The sequence below is a fragment of the Ahaetulla prasina genome, chromosome 5 (genome assembly GCF_028640845.1).
Source record: "Ahaetulla prasina isolate Xishuangbanna chromosome 5, ASM2864084v1, whole genome shotgun sequence".
NCBI classification, from domain to species: Eukaryota; Metazoa; Chordata; class Lepidosauria; order Squamata; family Colubridae; genus Ahaetulla; species Ahaetulla prasina.
In genome coordinates, this window is record NC_080543.1 from 58,647,999 (window position 1) to 58,673,913 (window position 25,915).

General features: G+C 37.5%; 1 protein-coding gene across 3 annotated transcripts in view; it reads right to left on the reverse strand.

Annotated features, from left to right (window-relative positions):
- Positions 1 to 25,915, reverse strand: part of ERG (ETS transcription factor ERG) — a 67,064-nt gene that overhangs the window by 10,207 nt on the left and 30,942 nt on the right. For 2 of the 3 annotated variants that reach the window (XM_058185770.1, XM_058185769.1), the window contains exons 1-2: positions 4,309 to 4,482; positions 469 to 672 (exon numbers count right to left, since the gene is read on the reverse strand). In XM_058185770.1, coding sequence (XP_058041753.1) covers positions 469 to 672; positions 4,309 to 4,420 — 316 coding nt within the window. In that variant the 5' untranslated portion in view covers positions 4,421 to 4,482. Of the gene's footprint in view, positions 1 to 468; positions 673 to 4,308; positions 4,483 to 6,182; positions 6,335 to 10,216; positions 10,435 to 25,915 lie in introns of those variants that run through there. The other variant, XM_058185771.1, reaches the window with a different exon arrangement.

A 25,915-nucleotide genomic window follows, 5' to 3' on the forward strand; every position in this document is an offset into this window, starting at 1 on the left:
GTGTTGCACTGCCTGATATTAGAATAATGGTCACTTACATTTAAAAAAATTTTAGAACTGAAGAAATTTTTCTATATGCCTTAAATAGCAAATTCACTTTGTTCTTTTCCTACTTCTAAATGTTATATATTACTTTATATTATTTATATTTGAGGGGCTTTTCTTAAACCTGAAAACATCAATTTTAATGGGATATTCTAAAGTGCTCATTTTGTTGCATAGAACACATGCCTGAATATACTCAAAATCATTATGTCTATGATTTCATTTAGAATTAACATTTCAGAAATGGAAAGAAAGCAAAGATATGTGACCAGAAAAAACATTATTACCCATTCTAATCATATAAAATGTATATTGTTTTAGTTTTCATTTTCTTAAAAATAATCAATAATTTCCTAACTGAAAGAATTTAGCATCTTATAAGCATATGTCTCTAAAAAAAAGTCAAACCTATTTATTTCTTACTTTCTCTGAGGTAGTGTAGGTGTGAAAGAAGAATGTCTGCATTGTAGCTTGGTGTGAGCCTCTGGAAGTCATCTTTGGTCATCTTACATAACTCCTTTCCATCAATATCTTGAAATAGCATGATGTCCACATCTGGGAGGCCATATTCCTTGACAGCCCATTCTAGCCATTGGCGTACATGGTCGGTGCTCCATAATGTAGGATCTATTTTGAAAGCAGAAAATGTCATTTTGTTAAAGTTGTGAAAAAACATCTAAGTTCTTTCCCCAGGGCAAACATCTTCTACGGATACTGATTAATTTTATTGAAATAAGTCTAGAATCCTTTCTTTTATTAACTTAAAAAGATTGTGTACTAGAAGGTACACAATCTTTTTAAGTTAATAAAAGAAAGGTTAATAGTTAATAGGTTCGGAGGTTAGGGGGGGAGATTGCGTTCCTGTTGGTGAGGGTGGCCCGATTTTCACGGTAAGTGGGAGGGGCAGATATGGCGGAAGGGGGGGATCATATCGTTCTGGGGGGGCGCGCGCCCGATGTTTGCAAGCGGTCGCACGCCCCGATCCCTCGTCCTTTTCCCGTTCCCCGGATGGTCAAGACCCCCAGAGCCTGGGCCTGCGGCTGATGTTATGCAACGCACGGTCCGTAGTTAATAAGGCCCCCCTAATATATGACCTTATCCAGGGGGGCGCTGCGGACCTTATAGGCGTTACGGAAACCTGGCTGGGCACGGAAGGGGGTGTGCCCCTTGTGGAGATGTGCCCGCCGGGTTTCCGTGCATTCCATCAGCCGAGGGCTCAGGGTAGGGGTGGCGGGGTGGCGGTTGTGCTTAGAGAGTCTAGAGCCGAGGAGACCACTGTACCTCAGATTGCCGGGTGCGAATCCCTCTTTGTGAGATGGGGTCATAGGTGCCAGATGGGTTTGCTGATCACGTACCTGGCTCCTTGCTGCGTGACAGCTGCCCTGCCCGAGCTCCTGGAGGTGCTGGCCGGGGTGGCAGTTGAGACCCCCAGACTTTTAGTCATGGGGGACTTTAACTTGCCATCGTCCGGCTCGTCATCGACGGCAGCTCGGGAGTTCATCGCTTCCATGACGGCCTTGGACCTGACCCAAGTAGTTGATGGCCCTACTCACATTGGGGGTGGCACTCTGGACCTGATTTTTGTCTCTGGTCAGTGGTCGAGAGATCTGGACTTAAAGGAAATAGTCACTGAACCTTTGTCATGGTCAGATCACTCTCTCCTTCGTCTGGACTTTCTGACCGCCATTCACCACCGCAGGGAGGCGAGCCGATCGTTGGTTCCGTCCCAGGCGCCTGATGGACCGGAGGGTTCGGACGGAGCTTGGGCCATTTCCTGAGGTCTGGCTCACGGCTCGGCTGAGGAACTTGTTGCGGCCTGGGAGCGGGCGCGGCGGGGCCTTAGACCGTGTCGTGCCTTTGCGACCTCTGACCCGGCGCGGGTCCCAACCGGCTCCTTGGTTCTCCGAGGAGCTGAGAGGGATGAAGCGCGGAGAAGGCGCCTAGAGAGTTCCTGGAGGTCCAGCCGCTCAGAAGCTGATCGGACACTAGTGAAGTCCTATACTAGGGCTTACCTAGTGGCATTGAGGAAGCGGCGTAGCTCGCCTCCTCCCTCATTGCATCGGCAGATAACCGCCCAGCCGCCCTGTTTGGGTGACCCGCTCCCTCCTACACCAGGGGAGCGGGATGACCCGATGCAGGGGCGTGCTGAGGAGTTTAACGGTTATCTATACGATAAAATCGTTCAACCGGGATGGTTTGGACCAAGATTGCGGTGATCTGGTGAGACGGCTGAGGGTGGTCTTGGTGACATTTTATGGGATGAGTTTGACCCTGTCGCTCCCGAGGACATGGACAGGTTGTTGGGGAGGCTGAATGCCACCACGTGTTTACTGGACCCGTGCCCCTCCTGGTTGGTGCTGGCCACGCAGGAGGTGACACGAGGCTGGCTCAGGCGATTCTGGCGCTTCTTTGGTGGAGGGTGTCTTTCCGGCCGCCTTGAAAGAGGCGGTGGTGAGGCCCCTCCTCAAGAAGCCTTCCCTGGACCCGGCTGTTTTAGGTAATTATCGTCCGGTCTCCAACCTTCGCTTCGCGGCGAAGGTTGTAGAGAGTATGGTGGCATATCAGTTTCCCTTGCACCTGGATGAAACTGTCTATCTAGACCCGTTCCAGTCCGGTTTCCGGCCCGGTTACAGCACGGAGACGGCTTTGGTCGCGTTGGTGGATGATCTCTGGAGGGCCAGGGATAGGGGTTGTTCCTCTGCCCTGGTCCTATTAGACCTCTCAGCGGCTTTTGATACCATCGACCATGGTATCCTGCTGCGCGGTTGGAGGATTGGGAGTGGGAGGCACCGTTTATCGGTGGTTCTCCTCCTATCTCTCCGACCGGTCGCAGTCGGTGTTGACAGGGGCAGAGGTCGGCCCGGGCGCCTCACTTGTGGGGTGCCGCGGGGATCGATCCTCTCGCCTTCTGTTCAACATCTACATGAAACCGCTGGGTGAGATCATCAGTGGGTTCGGTGTGAGGTACCAGCTGTATGCGGATGACACCCAGCTGTACTTTTCCACACCGGACCACCCCAGCAAGCTATCGAAGTGCTGTCCCGGTGTCTGGAGGCCGTCTGGTCTGGATGGGGAGAAACAGGCAAAAGCACAATCCCTCCAAGACAGAGTGGCTGTGGATGCGGGCATCCCGGTACAGTCAGCTAAATCCGCGGCTGACCATCGGTGGCGAGTCATTGGCCCCGATGGAGAGGGTGCGCAACTTAGCGTCCTCCTGGATGAGCGGCTGTCTCTAGAAGATCATTTGACGGCCGTCTCCAGGAGAGCGTTCTACCAGGTTCGCCTGGTGCGCCAGTTGCGCCTTTCTGGACCGGGAGGCCCTATGCACGGTCACTCACGCCTCGTGACGTCTCGCCTGGATTACTGCGCTCTCTACATGGGGCTTCCTTGAAGGGCATCCGGAGGCTACAGTTAGTCCAGAATGCGGCTGCGGGTGATAGATGGAGCCCTCGTGGCTCCCGTGATAACACCCATCCTGCGCAGGCTGCACTGGCTACCTGTGGCCTTCCGGTGCGCTTCAAGGTTTTGGTGACCACCTTTAAAGCGCTCCATGGCATAGGGCGGGTTATCTGGGACCGCCTACTGCGACCAGATACCTCTCACCGACCCGTGCGCTCTCACAGAGAGGGACTCCTCAGGGTGCCGTCAGCTAGGCAGTGTCGTCTGGCGGCGCCCAGGAAGGGCCTTCTCTGTGGGGCTCCCACCCTCTGGAACGAACTCCCCAGGACTCCGTCAACTTCCAGATCTTGAACCTTCCGTCGCGAGCTCAAGACTCATTTATTCATCTGTGCAGGACTGGCTTAGATTTTTAAATTTAGAGGGGTTTTAAATTGATTTTAATATTTATATTTCTATTTTTAATAATTGGTATTATTAATTATTGGCATTAGAATAAGTCTTTTAATGATTATTTTAATTTGTATATTGATGTTTTTATATGCCTGTAAACCGCCCTGAGTCCTTTGGGAGATAGGGCGGTATATAAGTTTAAATAATAAATAAAAAATAATAAATAAATAAAGAAGATTCCAGGAACAGATTTGTTCTTGAATCTATGCATAAACTGATTTCGAAGATGTTGAAAATCACATAATTTTACCAAATAAACACTATGCTGTTAATTTCAATAGAGAAGAATTAAGTGTATGCTTTAGTTGTATTCTGAAATCAGTATGGACATTCGTAATGTGAATGGATGGTCTCTACTGTATTTAGTGATAAGGTACATTCTCTTTAAATAGTTATTTAAAAATATTTGCTCACCTGCTGGAACAATAACTCTTCGTTCGTTGGTGGTCATGTTCGGTGGAGGGATGTGCTTTTCTTCCATATAGTTTCCATAGTTCATGCCAACATTTTCAGTGTTATTAGTCATCTTTCCACTTTTTGTCACACTGCAGTTGTCAGGGGAAGTCCTAAGGAAACAATTTAAAAATTCCCGGATAATATAGAATATTTTTTTTTAAAAAAAGTTGAGAACTGAAGGAAGTACTCTAAGAAAAGTTTTATGTGCTGCTCATCGGCAATCTCAGGAACTGTCTTGCAGTCTTGTTTCTGTTAGATTTTTCTATATGGGCTCTTTTGTACCATTTTGTTCTTTCTTCCTAAATTTATTTGCCACCCATTTTATTTAGAAGTGATTCTGATTTATCATCAGAGATAAATATTCCTAACATTAAGCATTAGTAAATACTTGCTCTAGAAGAGGTCTTTAGCAATTTTCTGTAGCATATTCCCTATTGCAGTGTGAAATATACTATGCATATTTGTGGTTTAAAGACCACAGCAAAGTCACTGAATTAAACAAACTCATTATATAGTATTTCATTACTTAAATGTAAAGTAAGTTTTTCTTATTTTCAGATCCTGAGAAGCAGGCATATATTTAGACTGTGTACCATGACAACCAGCATGATGTTCTCTGAAAGTTTTGATAGCAACTGAAATAAATATTTTTCTTCAACGTGTCTGAACACAGAAGATCAGGGAATGGTAGGTGCTGGTATTTTAAGAAGATACTTGAAATAATAGTATGACAAACTGAATGAGGTTTTTCTTGATACTTTATGTATTTATTGGGGTTTTTTTTCTTTAGATTCTTTTTTATATTTATTTATTTTTTATTAATTAATTAGTGTTATTGATGATGTATGCCACTGTTGAGTGAGGTAGGTCTATAAAGCCAAAAAATGAAATATATAAATAATAACAAGCCTTTCATTTCATTTGACAGTCCTTCTGTTTTTTTTGTTTGTTTGTAATAATGCATCCTTGTATTTAATTGTTCTAATAAAATCCTACATAACATTGTCAGACAAAAACAGGCAAAGCATAACTTGCCTATAGTCTCTTGTTTTCCTAGGTTAATCCTAATTTGAATGCAATGACCAAAATTAACAAAACATATTAATTTTTGGCAGATATCTAAGAGAAAAATTATATAAATACAATTACAAAACCCCTATAAGAATGAGGATAAAACAAGACAAAAATTCCCGCCTCACTTCCAATGATCTCAGTATCTCGGTGTTAAACTTGTTTAACTTATTTTTTCAAAGGACAACGTTTCCTTGGTGTGTGAGTGCATCAGTGTTGGGATTCAATTTTTTTAACTACCTGTTCTGTGGGGGTGGCTTGGTGGGGGTGGCAAGGGAAGGATACTGTAAAATCTCCATTCTCTCCCCACTCCAGGGGAAGGTTACTGCAAAAATCCATTTCCTCCAAATCAGCTGGGACTCGGGACGCAGAGAATAGATGGGAGTCAGAGGTGGTATTTATCGGTTCTCCGAACTTCTCAACATTTCTGCTACTGTTCTCCAGAACTTGTCAGAACCTGCTGAAACCCACCTTTGCAGTGCATTACTACTACTACTACTCCCCCCCTTCCCTCTCTTTCTTCTCCTTTTTCTTCTTCTCCTTCTTGAATCTATGCATAAACTGATTTCGAAGATGTTGAAAACCACATAATTTTACCAAATAAACACTATGCTGTTAATTTCAATAGAGAAGAATTAAGTGTATGCTTTAGTTGTATTCTGAAATCAGTATGGACATTCGTAATGTGAATGGATGGTCTCTACTGTATTTAGTGATAAGGTACATTCTCTTTAAATAGTTATTTAAAAATATTTGCTCACCTGCTGGAACAATAACTCTTCGTTCGTTGGTGGTCATGTTCGGTGGAGGGATGTGCTTTTCTTCCATATAGTTTCCATAGTTCATGCCAACATTTTCAGTGTTATTAGTCATCTTTCCACTTTTTGTCACACTGCAGTTGTCAGGGGAAGTCCTAAGGAAACAATTTAAAAATTCCCGGATAATATAGAATATTTTTTTTTAAAAAAAGTTGAGAACTGAAGGAAGTACTCTAAGAAAAGTTTTATGTGCTGCTCATCGGCAATCTCAGGAACTGTCTTGCAGTCTTGTTTCTGTTAGCTTTTGAAGTCTACAATGGATGTCAGAGATCCAGGTGGAACAGAGAGTTCAGTGCTGAAATTTTAGGAGATTCAACTCTAAAAGTTCTATTTTTAAAAAACATTTAAATAAGTTTGCTTTGTTTCCATGTTATTCCACATGTCACTGAAATTCAAAATATTATAATTCAACATAAAACAATATGATTAAAATATCCATAATATTAACAGATAAATCTATGCTATGATAAATAAGAACCTATTTGTACAATACTTGAGATCAGATTAATATAATTACACTAGTTTGTCCCAGAATATTTGTTACTTTAAATTTATTTAATACTTGAAAAAGTAGATTTCTGACTAGTCCTCAAACTTGTGGCTGTCACAGAGTCCTTGGCAATTTGGGCACTTGGCAACTGGCACAGCATATCTTGGTCATGTGATTACTATCTGCAACCTTCACAGCACTTGCTTGTCCTTATCTTATAGTTTAGAAATAATTGAATCATATATGCAACTCTTATACTGTTCTGTAAGATTAAATTCATTATTTCAAATTAAGTGCAAGACAGCATTTATAAGCCACTGAAGCAGTTTAACTTAGAGCTGGGCAGTCTCAGAAAAGTGCTTCATACTGACAAAAGGTTTATGAACATCACTCTTTTAAAACAGCTTCCAAAAACCACACAGATCTCTGCTTCTAAACACCAGAAGGGTATAGTTGCCTCATTTCACTTGAAGAAATGGGCTTCTACCCAGCCTGCCACAAATTTCCACTAATTACACAATTGATAGGGAAAGAAATAAATCTTCTTTGACTCATTTAATAAAAAGATTAATTAGTCATACTAATGTTAATCATTTACCAAGAGTATCAGTAGACTTATATACCACTTCACAGTGCTTTTACAGCCCTCTCTAAGCGGTTTACAGTGTCACCATATTGCCCCCAAAAATCTGGGTCTTTATTTTACTGACCTTGGAAGGTTTGAAGGCTGAGTCAACCTTGAGCCAGTGAGGATCGAACACCTGGCAGACAGCTGAGTTAGACTGCAATACTGCATTCTAACCATTGCGCAACTACCACTCTTCCAATAAGAACCCCAATAAAAAGCAGAGCAGGAACCACAAAACACAATTTGAACTAGAATTCACCTTCCTTCCTTCCTTCCTTCCTTCCTTCCTTCCTTCCTTCCTTCCTTCCTTCCTTCCTTCCTTCCTCCCTCTCTCCCTCCCTCCCTCATATATACATACATACATACATCTGCTATCTTTCACCACCAAGTAGTATCAGTCTCTCTTTAATCTCTCCAGTTGCTCTGCACAGCTTTATCAAATTTATTCCCAGCCTCCTCATTACCTCCTGCCACCTTGATGCTGCATTCCTCCATACTTATCCTTTAAAATTCCATCTTCTCTGAGTCAGTATCTTTTGTTCATATTTGCTCTTAGTGTCTATGCAGATTCTCAGTCATCCTTTTTCAAAGGGCAGCTGGACTTTGTTTTTCCTTGAAGACATTTCGCTTCTCATCCAAGAAGCTTCTTCGATTATGACTGAATAGTGGAAGATGGAAGAATTTATATTCCTTGCAGTCATCTGGTCATTAGCACTCTTTCTGAGAGTTGTTGAGGTGATGTGGAGGTTTATCTCTGCCCTCAGAATCACCTGAATAGTGCAAATGGATGTGGAACCTTCTTGGAGCTGCTGAAAGGACTGTGTTGTACACAGGAGATAAGTGGTATCATGTCCCTCCCCCTCTGTTGAGGTAGGGCTGTTCAATCTTAACATAGATGATCCCTTAATTTGAAAGAGGGGTCAAAGAGGCCATCTACATTAAAATTGAACAGCCCTTTCCTCAACACAGGGGGAGGGATATGAGACTACCTCAGTCCCCCTGAGGGCACACATAAACTTCCAAGTGGCCTCCGTGACTGTTAGAAAGAGTACTTACAACCAGATGACTACAAGGAATATAAATTCTTCCATTTTCCACCATTTGGTCAGAAATGAGAAGGTTCTTGGAGGAGAAGTGAAAAGTCTTCAAAGAAAAACGAAGTCCAGTTAAGCACCTTTGAGATATTAGCTCTTAGCTTTCCATCCACAGCCATCACCAAGTTTCCTCTTATAAGTGAGAATTGTATCGGTTGTTTCTGAATGTGTTGTGTGCATTAATGTTGGAAGTACTTCAAAGCCAAAATCCAACTTTGCTTATGTTCTGTGTTTCTGTTAGATTTTTTTCTATAGGAATCAAATACATTCTGAGAAATAAAGACAATTGGCAGCATGACTTTACTTTGAAGCATTAGTGGTCCATTCCTGACTACCTCACTAAAAATAAAGTGAATAAAGGTAAATCATAAACAATAGTAGGTCAATGAATTTAGAAGCTATCAGGAAACTCTGTGGGTTCAAGACTCCATTATCTATGCTTGAAATAATCAGGTATTCAGCAATTTCAAGTGTAAAGGAAAGAACAAAACATGAATGCAGTATGCATTCATACTGCTGTGGCATTCTGTTATAAATACAGAAGTAACAATATATTCATTAATGCCAAGAGTATATAAAATTTTCTAAACTTGAAATATTCCACAGTCACTCTGACTATTTTAAACAAAGAATATAACAATATCATGCTGTCCTACTGAGAAAAGTCATATAAACCAATGCTGTTTGGAGTCCTCAATGATTTTAAAGAATGTAAATACCAAGAATTGCTGGTAAAGAACACTATACATAAAGGGCTATGTGGAGCATATTACAGAGCACATATTAGGACATCTTAAAACAGTCTCATTTTTTTGGTTTCAGGTATTAAGTGAAAGTTTCTGTGAAATCATGTTCATGTGCCTGTATTCATTGCAAACCATGCTTGAACCCAGTTGTCTGCAGAGCCCTATCAAGAAATTCATTAAGGATTCAGAACTAGGATATGATTTAGAGTAGTCACTTAAAATGGTAAAATCTCTTTCAAATCAATGCATAATCCTGAGGGCTGTTTGGACAGATCCACTTGGAAGCAATATAGAACAAGTTTACCAATGCCACCTTTTTTAAAAAAAATATTAGAAAAAGGTAAAATAATCAAATCAAAAAGAGTATACACTTGCCTAAAAGGTGCATTTATTGATAAATTTTATAAACTTAAAATACTATGATTCAAGTAGAAATACACAAGGCATCCTATCATCAGAAACAAGACAACGACAAGGGAAACTGTTATCTGTGGCTAATGGTTGCTGTTGTTTAGCAACTCTAAGGCTAGTACTTTATCTTTATGTGACTTGATCATTATGTGCCATCAAGTCATTGTCGGTTCTTAGCAACCATATAGATATATGTCTTATCTTATTGTAGACTGGATTTCCTACTAAATATAGTAGATTTCCTACTATATGTATATCCACTTTAAATATGGAAAGATGATTTACAGAAACATACAGTATTTGACCTGACTCAAGGTTAAGGCTAACCAAAGGCATGCAGAGAAGGCAAGTGAATTTATAATAGCAACATAGCAAAGCTGGATGGTGTGTGTGGTTTTTGTCTAGTTTATTTTTATGTTTGCATGTGTGTGATTTCATACTTAAAAAACATGGCATCTCCCTTATATTCTTCCTTGGAAAGAGAAATGGGAGATAGACAAGAATTTCAAAGGCTTGCTCTTAATTTCATACTCAGGGAAATTTCCAGGGATTCCCATGTAGACACAAATTAAAATAAAGCTTCATTTTACATATTTTTTTTCTTTTACCTTGAGCCGTTAACTTGATTTGGGGTGCATTCCATTTTTATGGTGACTCTGGCTGGAGGCTGGGATAACCAGTCCTGTTGGGGGATACGGGGACTCATCTTTGATGTTTGCCCATATTCACTGGAAGATGAAGCGGTCATCTCTGACTTAGCAAGATGGGGAGTCCCGTAGGCACACTCAAACAAAGACTGATCTTCACTTACAACTGATAATGCTTCCTGGAATTAAAAAAAAAAGGGGGGGGAAGCAATCAAGATCAATTAAATTAATAATTAATTTATTATTAAATAACTGTACCCTGCCTCCAGGCAATTAATAAAAAGTAAAATAAATAAGGAATATATCCAAAGGAAGAAGGAAAAATTAGTATATAGGCAGGTTCAATTTTTAAAATTAGGCATTAAATAACATTTATTTTTTCATAAAGCAATTATTTTCCTCAACGCCATCATCATCAACATCAACAACAACAATAAAAAAAACTAGTCTGGACCCTCAGGGCAGAGAACTATAAAATTTAGGGGCAGCTAATGAAATGGTAATTTCGCTTGCTCTCATCAACTGAGGTCTGAAAATTGAAAGAGAATTCTCTATCAGATTCTAGGATATGGGCAGACTTGTATGTAAGCAACAGTCCCTATGATGTTTTTAACTTTAATCCATACTTAGAATAGAATAGAATAGAATAGAATAGAATAGAATAGAATAGAATAGAATAGAATAGAATTTTTTTTATTGGCCAAGTGTGATTGGACACACAAGGAATTTGTCTTGGTGCATATGCTCTCAGTGTACATAAAAGAAAAGATACATTCATCAAGGTACAACATTTACAACACAATTGATGGTCAATATATCAATATAAATCATAAGGATTGCCAGCAACAAGTTATAGTCATACAGTCATAAATGGAAAGAGATTGGTGATGGGAACTATGAGAAGATTAATAGTAGTGCAGATTCAGTAAATAGTTTGACAGTGTTGATGGAATTATTTGTTTAGCAGAGTGATGGCCTTCGGGAAAAAACTGTTCTTGTGTCTAGTTGTTCTGGTGTGCAGTGCTCTATAGCGTCGTTTTGAGGGTAGTAGTTGAATAGGTTTTAAAAAGGTTTTAGGTTTTAAAAGTCAACATTAGTACTTGGAATTGTTTCAATAAAGGCCAATAACAGACAAAACATACAAAGGATAGTAAACTATACTTTGTTAAAGCTCTGATCTATACAGATGAAACTATGCATGTAACAAAAGGTTTTGTCTCTTTCAGCAATTTCAGTATGAATATCAATTTGTCTTTGAATGTTTCTTTCACGTGCAGAAACCTGCTATGCTGTGCTGTTCCTGCATGTGCAAAAGGTCTCTTTTCATAATTTTTCCCTTAAATGTAAATGAGAATATAATAAAATGAATCACAGAGAGTAGGTTTTTTGCATAACTTTTTCTAAAACAAAAGGACTGAGGAAGTTGAAATGTTTACAGGTGCTGTTTCAGGAAAATTACTGTTCACAAATGCTATAATAACAACATTGATTGAATGTGTAATCTATCAGTTATGTGACATCACATTGGTGTACATTTCTCATGACCAATAGATAAACCCACTCCAGGATAATGTGTTCCTATCCTGGCCCTTTATACTTTCTAGGGGCAAACCCATTGCTGTTGTAATCCAGTCATTTTACTGCTGGCCATCGCTACCAGCATTTTAGATTAATCAAGACAGCTACTCTGTCAAGCTTCAAAGATTGCTTATGCTGTTGCACCATTATCACCTTTCAGCTTGCCAATGAACTAAGGGGGAGGGGAGGGGAGAATTGGAATGTAGGGTCCTCCAGGCATCAAGAGAGCAACCGGTGGGAACCAAGGACATTTTAACAGATGGCCAAGATCCTCAGAAGTATTTTCTCATAATAAGTCAACTGCTTTTAATTGGACAATGTGACTTGCACCAAGACAAGAAGGGAGGATTGCACAAGAAATAGCCAGAACTGGTTTTGCCTTAATCTGTGCCAAAATGATGTACTCAATAAAGCTTCGCCTAAAGAGATTGGATTGTCTCTATTGGGCCTGCTTGGTTGTCAGTCGGAACCTTGATATCCCTTTGTTAAAATGTGTCCAAAATATAGTAATTGGAGCTTATTCAATGTGCCTCCTCAAGTGAGAACTCTGGTTTGATTTTTTTCTAAAATTTGTTAGGAGTAGGTATTCGGTAGCCATGGTATCGTTACAATAGTCTCCAATACAAAAATACAAAAAGCTTCAATATCTTTCTCTCCTGCTTCTTAACATTCCAATATTCAGATCCATAGAATGTCACAGGTAAAACAGCTGCAAGCTTCTGGTATCTATGGGTATAGACATAATATTTGAATATATTTCCCAAAATGTTCATTGCAACCATATTGGGAATAGGAGTAGGAAAGGGAATGGGAAACTGCCAGCCAGCCTAGAAGGAGGAGTCAAGTGGGGGTCTAGCTTGAAGTACTTGTGCAGTGCCATAAGTGCCATAAACCCAGTGGTGGGATTCAAGTAGTTTAACAACCGGTTGTCTGCACTAATGATTTCTTCCAACAACCAGTTTGCCAAACTGCTTAGCAAGTTAACAACCGGTTCTCCCGAAGTGGTGCGAACTGGCTGAATCCCACCACTGCATAAACCTGTTACCCCACCCCACCCCCCAAGTTCCATGAAGCTTTATCTGGTCATACCTAAGGAAAGGAAAGCAGTCTGATGGGACTGTTGTAGCATATGTGGTAGATAATAGAATTACTGACTTTCATTATTCAAGAATGGCTCTGATTGCTTGCATTTGATACATTGCAAGGACTAGTCTGAAAGCATGTATTTGACAGCTGCTTCCTTTGCTGTTGATAGTTCTAAAAGTGGGAATATATCCTATTTAAATATCATAATTGTCCATTTTAAAGCTCATCGCTATACCTGTCATCATTAGCTTACTTTTTGTTATATTTAATTTTAGTCTCATTTTTCATTGTGCTTCTTCACGTTGATTATTAGATCTTGCAGTTCATTTATATTTTTGGCTGTCAGAGCTGGTAACAAGCTTATAAAATAAAATTCAGCTCCAGGTATGATTTAAGGAAACATTCTTCACTAAAGGAAAAGCAACAGTTCTTATTTATACTACACTGAAAAGTCATCTTGAGGCCAAAAAAAACCCCTCAGCTTCATGGCAATGTTGTATTAATCCTAAAATGAAAGATAAAATTCCATGAAATTTGTAATCCATTACTTTAAGAATCTGCATACAGAATTTTTCTTATTACATTATTCTTTGGTATCACTGGAAGAACTTTGCTGCAAACCTATCTACACAGCTTATTGTCCATTAAACTGAAATACAAATTGCTTGTAAGAGAACATATCTTTATGCATATCATTTTAAGTACTTCTATATTCAATTCATTAGTACCTGGAATTACTAGGTTACAAGGTTGAATTTTACTGTCCATGGAGTGATACTTGTGTGTGTGTATTACAAAAGTTTCCCATTAGTGCTTACTGCAAATTTCTTCATTTTATTTTCTTCATTTGTTTTAGCCTGTATCCTTAATGATGCATTGATAATTTATATTTACCTACAGAACATAGTTTGAATACAGCTATACAGTAAGGAGCAAGTGAGCATGTATGTCAGCTTTGGAAGCCATACTAGGCCGGAGGCTTCTGCGCTGCCACTTTCCCATGTGTGGGAAAGTAGGAGGGAGGATTTGGTAGAAGGGACCATTAGACATAAGAACATTCTTCCTACCGGTCAAGGTCAGGCCAAGCCTACATCTGGAGAAGGAGTGGTTGGAGTGATGTCTTGAGATGGGACGGTTGGCGATTGGAGAATGTGACCGGCAGAGGGGTCAAGGGGTGGTGGGTTTTGGGTTTGTCTTACTGAGGAAAAACTCAGATCCCCAGATTCGGAGTTTCCCCAGTTGTGCCAGTTTACCTATGCTAGTAAAAGAACTTTGAAAGATGTTTGCTTCGGAGTCTTTTCTGCAGGAGGGGGTTTTCTGGAATGCTGACAATGTAATTATGAGAAAGATAGAAGGAAACAGAGTTACCAAATAAGTGGTATATTTACTAATATGCCAGTTTTTCCTCATAGCTAAGAACACAGAAGTAATGGAATGAGAATTTGTGGCTAAAACTAGCATTCCATACAAATAACTTATCTTTCAGACATGACATATGTATATAAAGGGAAATATATTCCACTATTTTCTATTCTTTAAATCAATAGGATAAATAAGAACATTTTTAAAGAAAAATCAAAGAAAAGTTTTGATAAAATTGTTGAGAACTAGGAACTCAATATTTTCTGCAGGTTACTAACTTTAGCAGTATAACAAGTGTGTTTCCTACAGATCCTTCCGTTATCTTTTGCAATACTGCCAACTTCCCAGGAAAACAAAGCATGAACTCCAAGCAACCCATGTCCATAAAACAATGTGTTGTTGCAAGAAGAATGAAGCTGCTGCTTTGATTGGTTTTGTAAAAAGCTCTGAGAAGGAAAAAGAAGCAGGTAGAAGGAACTTCAACTGAAATTGGAAAAGCTGTGCAACTGTAAAGACAGAGCAGGCACATTGCCAGCCATTTCAAAAGACTGGGGTTTTCTAATCAGCCAAACAGGCAACGGAATGGTGTTTTTAATTATTTCCAGGAATACTTATAATGTTTCATTATTAAAAACCAACAATATTTTCAAGATAATAAGCAGTATATGCTTAATATTACAAATGAAATATGAACACCAATCAATTAAAGGAACAACTGAGACATAGCATCAGCTCATGTCAGGTAGAGCATACAACTTTACCAGTTTAAGTGAAAATTGGACAAAGATCTAAACTATATGTAATATGTTAACTAGAAAGATATGAGTAGAGCCAACCTATTAGAACTAATAAGTTCTACTAATTTCAAAGTGTTTAAATCAAATACAACTTAAATAATAAACTAATGTTTATTAACATTTTAGAAATCACACTTAACATTGATGTGTGTGTGTGTGTGTGTGTGTGTGTGTGTATAGCATGTGTATATGTATGCTATGTATGGGTATGGGCAGATATATACTTTCTCTTTGAGAGCAGGCAACAGACTTTCATTTTTAATATGGGCCAGTGTGCTCACAGTAAAAAATTACAATAAAGGTTATCTTATCTTTCCAAAAGAAATTTTACATGAAAAATTCACATGATTTACTTACTTACATACTTATTTGTTACTTAAACTCCACAATAATTGAATATATGTTTCCTATAAAACCAAAATTTAAAAATGAACCTAAGTATCAACATTCAGTTGTTATACTACTAGTAGGATCCTATGTTTATAATTTTTATAGGCTCTCAAAGTTTTATGTTCTATTTTTATTACTGTAGCTAAATCACTGGTCACTGATTATAAATAAATGCATTCAATTTCACACAGACGTTTGACCAATTAATTGGAATCTGGAACTCCTGAAAAGATTTCAGAAAGTATATTTTAACATTCTGTTAGGATTGAATTTTGCCCGAATTGTAAAACTTGATGAGTTGCACACATAAATGGGGAAGGATATAAATGAAAAATCTGTTATCAATTTTTATTTCAACCAACAATCAGGAAATTAAATAAACACAGAACTGAAAAGGAGAAAGTAAGTGTTCAAACTTGCATCAACTATTGCACAAAATTCTGCTGCTGTGTGTGTGATAATTCATTTTATATCTGGGAAAAGGATCACATTAATTATTTGTTCTCCTTCAGTATTGATGTTGCAAAGGGTAAACATAACTAATTTGAATAGTCCTATAGAAATTAAAATATGATTTTTGAAAAATAATTTCTACAACTCTATTTGCCCAGCTAATTTGACCCACCATCTATTTAATGTTAAAAGAAAACAGGTAATAAGTAAACCCAACAACAAAACTAAACTTCAAAGTCCTCTGTTAACAATCTATTATTGTTTTTCACACACAGAAAATCTACAATGGCTTCTAATCTACCATGGATCACTAAAGTCTTTATCTCTGATCTATCCAGGATCAAATATCTTTGACTGATTCTTAATAATAAAACTTAAAATTATAACTGGAATCTTTCCAAACAATTGCATCTCATTTCCCAAAGTCATAGAACTCTGTTGTGAATATCTCCACACTCTTGTTATTCAGAAGGTTTTTGTACAAGTTGAATCAAAACATCTGTTAACAGTCATCTTCTAATTGAATATAAGTCTATTCTACAATCTCCAACAGATTTCTTAAGAAAATTCATTACTGATCCATATTGACATTTCTAAGCCTTTTAAATTAACGCCTCTTTCTGCCTTCTTCAATGAGCCTGCAATTCTCTTTTTCCTCCAATTCTGTCAGCAACAAATTGCCTTCCAATCCACCCAATTGCAAGACTGATTTAGCTGCTATTACCTGTATCTGAGGATCAGCCTTAGACTGATTTATGACTGTTGTTAAATAATCAAATCTTTTATCTAAATTTTCATTCAGAGTGGGAATTGAAATTGTTTGAACCATTTGATTTTGGTGATTTCCTTTCTTATATCATATGTCTTTTTATATTACCAACCAGAATTTCTGCAAGGGCACTACTCCTTCATATGAGCTGATGATCTCTCATGTTAAAATACCATTTATTTACTTTTAAATAACTCATTTTATTTTGATGTTCCACATATTTTAACTACATGGACCATGTCAACTGCTTAGTTGTCCTTTGAATGAAATATTTTTAACATAAATGGGAAGGTAAAGGATAATTATATTAGAGCATAGGGAAAGGGATTTCACTGTGATGTTTCCCAAGCAAACCAGGAAAAAGAGAACATATATCAATGCATACTACAGATCATATAGACCTTTTTGTCATCAATTAAAGTAATCAACGTCTCTAGGACTATTAACAAAAATACATAGGGCTGAAATCAATACAACCCAGGAAATAAAGGGTGGGCACAGGAATATATCCACTTATCCATACTAAAGATAGGATGCAAATTGGACTTCCATGTACACAGAAATAGTGACCTAAATAAGTAGATGGATGTAATGGGAAAGCTGGATGCTATGAAAATAAGAAATGTAATAATTATTGAAAGCCTAAGTTGTATAGAAGAAAATCCTATATTCAAGCTTTTCAAGTGGCGCCCATAACTATGATAAATAAATAGTTGCCACTATAAACCAAGCTATAAGTATGCAAGAGTTTTTGAGGTTTTTTAAAAACAGCATTAAAGTTGTATTGAAAAATTTTGAAAAGTATTTTATTAAAAAGGTTATTTAATTACTTTTTACTTATTGGATTTTTGTTCTCCATGAAATAAACGTCGCAAAGAAAGAACTTCAGAATATATTTTAATTAGTGCCTTGAAAAACCTAAAACAATAGACTGAGCCAAAGAAAACATCTGAAACATCCATCCCCTGCTCCACTGAACATGAGTTTTACACAATACATTGGGCAGTTGCCAGCTATGCTTCCTTTTAGATCTTTGTTGAAAAATAATATTAAGCTTTGTGCGCCAGACTTAGATACTTGCTAAATCAGTACTGCAATATAAGAGTGCAAAAATGGGTCTGCTAGATCACAGAAAAGGTCTACTTAATTCAGCATCCTGATTGTAAGAATCCAATTGGATTCATTCTCAAATTTCATTTCTTTTTTTTTAATTAAAAAGTTTTACAAAAAGAAAGTTTTTTACAAATAATTTCCCTCCTCCTCCCTCCACCCCTCCCTCCCCCTCTCCCCCCTCCCCCCCCACCTCCATCCATCCCCCCCCACCCATCCTCCCCAGACTTCCCAGGGCAAAATACAGGGTATAACATCTAACAAACATAAGCTAAACTAAGCTAACTATCCATAAGCTCCCAGCACTCCCCTAGAACCTTAACTCCCTTTTTACATGAAAAGAATTACTAATACAATTCTTAAATTCTATTCATTCATAAACTATTTGATACTCCTTAGTCTGATACTTTTTGAATATAATCAAACCATCTTCTCCATTCCAATATGTATCTTTCTTGTGAATAATTTACTCTCTATTACCATACTTTTTATACTAGAACTTATTTTTATAGGATTCTTGTAAAATTTTATTTCTGATCCTCCTAGTTGTGAAATAAATCACAACATCTCTTGGCAACTGTCTCTGTCTGGCAACCCAGGAGTTAACATGATAAATTTTATCAATTTGAATTTAACATTTCTAGTCCAAATTTTTCCCCAAGTTTCCCATCCACTTCTTCTGCTGTCTAAGTCCATATTTATTATTTATTTATATTAAAAATCCCCCTCATATATACTTTGCTTGCATCCCAAACCAATTCCCTAGATGTACCCCTATACATATTCATAACAGAAAATTCTTTCATTTGTCTTTTACATTCTTTTACAATCTCTTCATATCTAAACAAATTTCCATTTAACCTCCAAGATCTCTAAACTCTTTTTTCCTAACCTGGAAAGAAAATCATATTTTTAATCTAATATATGTTTCCTGCAAACAAATCACATCATTCTTGAATTGCAAATAATAAAATATCTTCATTCTCTTCTGTGGTGAGTTTAAGCTGTTAACATTCCAAGTTGAAAATCTAATTACCATTTCTTCCTCTTCGGCCTAACCCCCCCCCCGGCTTTTACTTTATTAATTTCTCGAATTATCATTTGTGATTGTTGCATCTTTACTTCTTGTTCTTTACGTTTAATGGCTGCTCGAGTCATTCTTTGCTCCTTTACATCTCCTGTTTTTTCCAGTGGTTCTTGGCTTTGGAAAGTATCTAGAAGTTGCAGTGAATCTTCTTCAATAATTACAGCCCCTACTTGAACTTGTGACTGCTTTCCTTCCTTCTGCCACTTTCTTGCCATCTCCCCTTCTCTTTTCCGCCTGGCTTCTGGCGATGGTAGACTCCCAGCCTTTAATACATCAGTATAAAAATCTCTTGCCTTCCAAATTATGTTAAGACAATATCTTTTTCCTGTATAAGTCACTATTAGTCCAACTGGAACATCTAAACTGTATCTGTTGGTTTTTAAGTTCATCCACCAAAAAGGCAAACTCCTTTCTGTTTCTTAACATTTAAGGAGGAATTTCTTTCAACACTAATACCTCTTTTCCTTCTATTTGGATTTTATTTTTATAGGATTCTTGTAACATTTTATTTCTGATCCTCCTAGTTGTGAAATAAATCACAACATCTCTTGGCAACTGTCTCTGTCTGGCAACCCAGGAGTTAACACGATAAATTTTATCAATTTGAATTACAAAATCTGCTGGTTGCTCTCCAATCATCTGTGCAAAAGCCTCTACAAGGATCTCTTTTAAGTTTATTTTATTCTCGATTATTTTCTTTCAATCCTCTCACTGTCAGGGCAAATTCCATCAATCTATATTGTAATAAGACAACTTATTTGTCTGCCCTCTCCAGCTTAGTCTGTATCTCCTCCATTTTATTTTCCAAATTCAATTAGATTGATTAAATCCACCCTTTCATCCAGATGAATCATATTTTTTGCCAAACTTTGAAATGCTAACACCATGTCTTCTCTTATATCCTTGTTTCGAGCTTCAACAACATCTTTAATTTCCAAAATCTCTTCTACTATTTGCCTAAATTTTCCCTCTATAACAACAGTTTGCAACTCTAAAGCTTCCTTTAAGGATTCCTTTAAAAATTCCTTTAAAGATTCTTGTAAAACTTCCAAAGTCAGTACTTGTGGATCAGCCAGAAGTTGTGGCTTGTGTGTTTGAGTTGGCAAACCTCCAGCACTTTTGAGAACACCAGGTTTAATTTGCTTAGGGGCCATTTCTTGCTTTAAGTTTATACCTTGCAGCAATAAATTCAATAAATCCAATTCTCCTTAAATCTTTAGATTCTATAGTCCTTTCACTTTTCACTTTTAAGTCTCTTCACGTAGATATAGAATACAGCTTTTCAACAGCCTTAAACAGCGCTAAGGGTGCTAACAACGTTAACAAAAAACTTTCTTCACTTTCGCTTTCACGCCCTCTTAAAGCACAGGCGCCATTTCCTTTACTCTTTTCTTCTTAAATTGTTTCAACAGGGAACAATATAAACACAGAGTTAAGGTTTAGTACTTGTAATTGCCAGCACTCCTGTCTTTGCTCTGTCTGCTTTGAAGTCAGATTGAAGTTTCATGTTGATTGCAGAGGTGGTTGTGGCGTTTTGTTATGTTTAAAAGCAGAAGCGTCCTGGATCCGGAGCTCTGTCGAGCTTTCCAGGGAGCTCTCACCCTTCAAGCCCCTAGAATTACTCCTGGGGCTTTCAGGGAGCTCTACCTTCACCCAACTGCTCGCCTTTCCCTCTTCTCCCGAGGGAAAGGTTTTCAAATCGCCTGACAGCTGATTTTTGCTGCCTAGGTGGCTTTAACGTGATCACAGGGCTGGCGATCCCGAAGGATCGTCTTCAATGCCTACGGCGCCACCAGAAGTCTCAAATGAGCTCCTTTGTGAGTCTGCTATCTCTGACACTGATTATGCATGATTTTCAAGAATTTTGAGGCAGGAATAATTAAAAAGAAACAGGAGTTGAGCACTCCGCAAGACAGATTTAATTGTTTGCAAAACAAGTACAAATTCACAATCTGGTTGAGTCCATGTGGTGGTTCTGACTCTATGGAATACCTTCTTTCAAGAAGAATACATGGCCCCCAGTATACTGATGTCTGACTGTGGGGACATACCTTGAGTTTGATTTTTGCATTTTGATGATACTTTTATTGTGATTAAGTTCTTTTTGTTTTGTTTGTACATGTTAATATCCAGAGACATAAATGGAAATTTGTTTTTAGCTATAATAAATAAAGAGTACCAAGAGATTTGGTCTACTAAAGTATGAATTAGGAAATGACTACTTACAATTTCATTTATCAGTATCCTGCCCATCTCACTCAGTCCACTTTCATTGTTGTTAAAAAAAACCTTCTTATATCTGTGATGGTGAACCTATGGCATGTGTGCCAGAGGTAGCATGCAGCGCCCTCTCTGATGGCAGTCAAACAGTTGACCAAGTTCAGCTCTGCTGTGCATATGCACACGCCTCCTGCTGGCCAGCTAGTCTTTGGATCTCTGCTGTGCATGCTTGGGAGGGGGGGGTATATGCGGGGGGGGCATGCACACATGCATTGGGGTGGGGTGCACATGCATGCGTGGAGCCTGGTTGTGTGCGGGGGGCACGTGAGGATGTGTGGGGGTGCGTACATGCACGGGGGTAAGCATATGTGTGGGGGCAGGGGGCATGCTCAGGAGCCATGGGTGCATTGCATTTGGGGGGGTTCGGCCGCAGGCACACACATTTGCATGCACGCACACGCACTTTGGGCACTCGGTCTGGAAAAAGTTAACCATCACTTGCCTATATCCTTCTTCATAGGAAGATGTTCCATGCATATCATTTTTTTAGTTGACTTCTTCCATTATGATACAATATGGGTTTTCAAAATCCTGGCCTCATTCACTCATGTTGTTCATCCCAGCTGCAATCCTTATAAAGTTTCTTTATGTGTCTCTCTGTTTATGTCCCTATACTGTACAAATGGTAACAACCCTCTGGCTATCCAATAAAAATATGCATCTAAGTTTATGACTGAAAATATATAAAAGAATGTATCAAGTATTTCCACATATTAGACTCCATTAATAATCATGTAGTTTTTGAAGGATTTAAGGTCATTTTGCTCAGGAATCAAAATTCTTTCAGTAAAATTGGTTTGCACTAGTATTTGTTTTAAACATTAGTTTATTACAAGAACTATCATTTGCATAGATTAAGGCAGTTATACCTAATGCATTATTTTCTTTTTCCAGTAACAAATTCCCAAAAAAACCCAAAGGTACATAAACAATAAAAAGTTTAATAAATTGTGGTAGCAGAGACGAGTATTTGTCACAGTTTAAATATCTGAATAAGTTTAAATAATAAAGAATAAATCAAATAATACATTCACTAAATCTAAATAGTCCTTAGAAGTGTTGTTTTCAGGGAAAACTGTTGTACGCATATAGATTGAAAGTGGGGTAGACTTTGTGTCAGTTTGTTTGGTATTGGGCAACCCACATAACCCATGTTATTGTTGGATATAAATAGACATTCCACCTTGGAGACAATCCTGAAAGACTCAAAGTACTCTCCAAACTGGTGGATCTATTAGCTCATTAATCTACTATCTAATATGTTCCAATCAAGAAGAAAACAATTAATAAAGTTAGATGGGAAAATATAGGTGCAAAACCAGTATATGTAATGAACTATAGTACATCAGCTGAGGTTTGGCTGTTTCCAGAAGAATATATCTATTGATTAGTAACATGATAAGGCTGATGCCATGATTTGTTCCAGAAGTTAATAATCATTATTGAGAAGATACAGTGGTTCCAATGATTGGAGAGAGATGCAAGGTGTCCAGCTACATACTTAGGTATCTCAAGATACAGTATAAGCAGGGAAATATCTTACCAGTCATTTGGTAAATAAACAAAATTTATTTGGTAAATAAACAAAATTAACTGGAGGAAGAAGCCTCCAATGAGTTCTATGACAAATCTCATGGAATTCATGGCACTGGACAATCCCAGATTGCTGAATCTAGCAATGGGAGAACTGGTAGCGGTGGAGCTTAAGAAGGCCAATATCAGAGAGTCACAGAATTGTTATTCATTTTCTTTTTGCCCAGCTTGGGGATGAATAGGGCAGGCTTTCTTTTATTTAGTGAGTTATTTAGTGCTGATGAAAATGAGCAGAGGTTCAGAAGATGTGGAATTTGAGAACTCTAGAAAAATGGTGGGTGACTCCCCAGCCAACTTCTGTGAAATGGTCGGAATTCTGAAGATGAGGGAGCTTATCTAAATACTTGTTCCAAAAGAATGGCTTGTAAATACATGAAGAATTGTGTTGAACCTGCTTAGCAAACACTTAGCAATTCTTACAAGAATCTACTATATGATTTCTCAAAAGCAAAAGGGGCAAATCATATGTATTTCCATGGTGGGGGAGGTTGCTTCCCAATAATCCTTTAGGGCCGTAAGACTGAGGCCACTCAGAGAGTAATGGAAAAGACAAGAATGTCATTAATTAGGTATCAAGTATCCTACAGCATGCTTTGAGTAGATTATGCAATATTATGCCATTAGGAGCAGGACAGCATATATGACAATGATAATAATGATGATAGAATATCTGTAGATATTCACATAGTGACCTGACACCAATTGTCGCTACCTTGGCAGCATTTAAAAATAATAATAATAATCTGCAGCAAGATCACCACACTATTCTAGCAGATATAAATATTTGGATCTCTTTTTTAAGCAATGAAAGTTCAACTATGTATATATTTTCTAGAGCATTTTAGAGATTGGAATCTAATTGTCTTTTGTACTAGTGCAGTTTATATTGCAAAATGTACAAAAATTGTATATGTAAATGAATTTTTTTAAAAAAGTATTATACAAAGTTATGCTTTTTAATGCATGTTTCCAAGTTTCAATCATAGAATTACAATTTAAAACGTGGAAATTGAAATAGACTAGTAATAGACTGTTCAGCTCTACACATAAGTAAAACATCAGATTGGAGGCAACATTTTCTTTTCTTCTATCTTATGTCCTCCTGAGATGCAAAACATATTAAAGTTTATAGAAATCTCTATAGAAGCCAAATTAGTTACTGACTGGAGGACAGAGCAGGAAATTCTGTGGAAATACAAGGTAGATTGTTGATTGGGATTATTAATATTTGTTAATATTTGTTTTGGAATTTACTGAAGTTTCATGGAAGGAACAGAACAGCCAGATATTTGCCAAGTTATATCAAACATCCCAAAATAAACTTAATCTGAAGACCTTTTTTTAATGAATTTAAAGAAGTACTTCCTATATCTCTTTTACTGACCTAGACTAGTTCTGACTTACATTTCCTGTTTTTCTCATATAGGTAGTTGATTCATCAACTTTTTTCATATTGACAACACATGAAACCACTCAATAAAATAAAACTATGAGGCAACATTTCCATTTAGTATTGCTTCCATAGGATTATTTAGCAGACAAAATAACTCTTTTGACCTATGTAGGATGCCATACTGAAATATTTTAGTTACTCCTTTAAATACATATGTTAGGCAAATGATATCACATGACAGTCAAATCCTTATTGTATTGTTTTAAAAGTTATTATTAAATGTATAAGAAATCACACACCGTACTTTTGCAAAAAAAGAATGGGAAATAAATAGTCTAGTATTCCGTTACTTCAAAGTGAAACTTCTTCCCTCAGATGGAATGCAGAGTCAATAATTATTTAAAGACCACCACAATATCCCAGAAAAAAATCATTAAATTGAATGTCAAATGAATTTTTAAACAAAAAACTTGTTTAAAACAAAAGAAAAGAAACCTGTGGCAATTATGCTAAGTCCTTTTAAAGAATAGTATAACGCGTGAGTTTTCCCAGTAGTGATTTTGAAAATCTCATGAAAATCATCACAAGCATTCCTTAAAATAACAAGAAAATGCAATATTGAAAAGTCTATTCAGCAAAATGCTAACATTTGAAGGAAGGCTCAGGATGAATCTGGTTCATGGGGCTAATTCAAAGCCTTGCAATTGTTTCAGTTGTTTATGAATCTCGGCCTTCATAATGCTAAGAAAATGTGCTGTCTCTTAAAGATGTTCTTTGCAGATATGTCACACATTCTGTATTGTTTCGTGGCACTCAAGCATTAAATATCCCAGGGGTAATCCACCCTTATTTTAACGGCTGATGAAAGATCCAGTGCCTGAGCAAAATCAGTTGGAGGAAAGGGAAGTCTTGTCGGAAACAAGATTAATCTTGTAATGAGTGTTGGAGCCTGATAACCCATCTGTGCAGAGAACTGCTTTAACTGAAGGGCAATTAACCTTCACTTGACAAGTTTTGCCTAACTGTTATAAACAATTTTAAAGACAACTTCACTTTTGTAAAACCTACACAATCTGAAGCCTGAATAATAGGAACAGGTTGTAGATCTGGGGTGTAGGAATGGGATGAATAATTTTTGAACTTTATTTAGTTATTGGATAATAAATTAGTATATTTGGGTAATTAATACATTCATACATATAAAACTCCAGTTTAAAATTAGTTGGCGGTTGATTGGCTTCCTTGAAAATACTGAAATCTACAATATATATTTACCTGGAACCTATTACATGATTTATCCATTTTGCTAATTATGAACAATTCTACAAGATTTTACCTTAAACCAGTATAGTGATGGTTATGGTATTTTATATATCAAAATAACAACAGTAAAGTTTATTAAACAATTTTATTCCACAATGGTAACAAGAAAATGGTTTGTCCTTCCTGAAGTTCAGGTAACATCTAATTGAGTTGTTTGCTGTATAATACATATCACAACAAAGATTCCACTTGTTTTGTAGAATCATATAAAAAATTCTCTTTTTAACAACCCTGTAATTCCTTAATTTGGAATAGAGTCAGGATGACAATCATATATTTCATTTAATTCCATATAATGTAATGAAATGAGGCTATAGAAGCCTTTTTGAAAATTATAATAACAAGTTCCTCAACATTTTTTTTTAAATGCTAATTTCTGAACATTTCTATTGAACAGAAATTCATTCTTTCTAATGAATTAAATATGAGTAGACAGGAA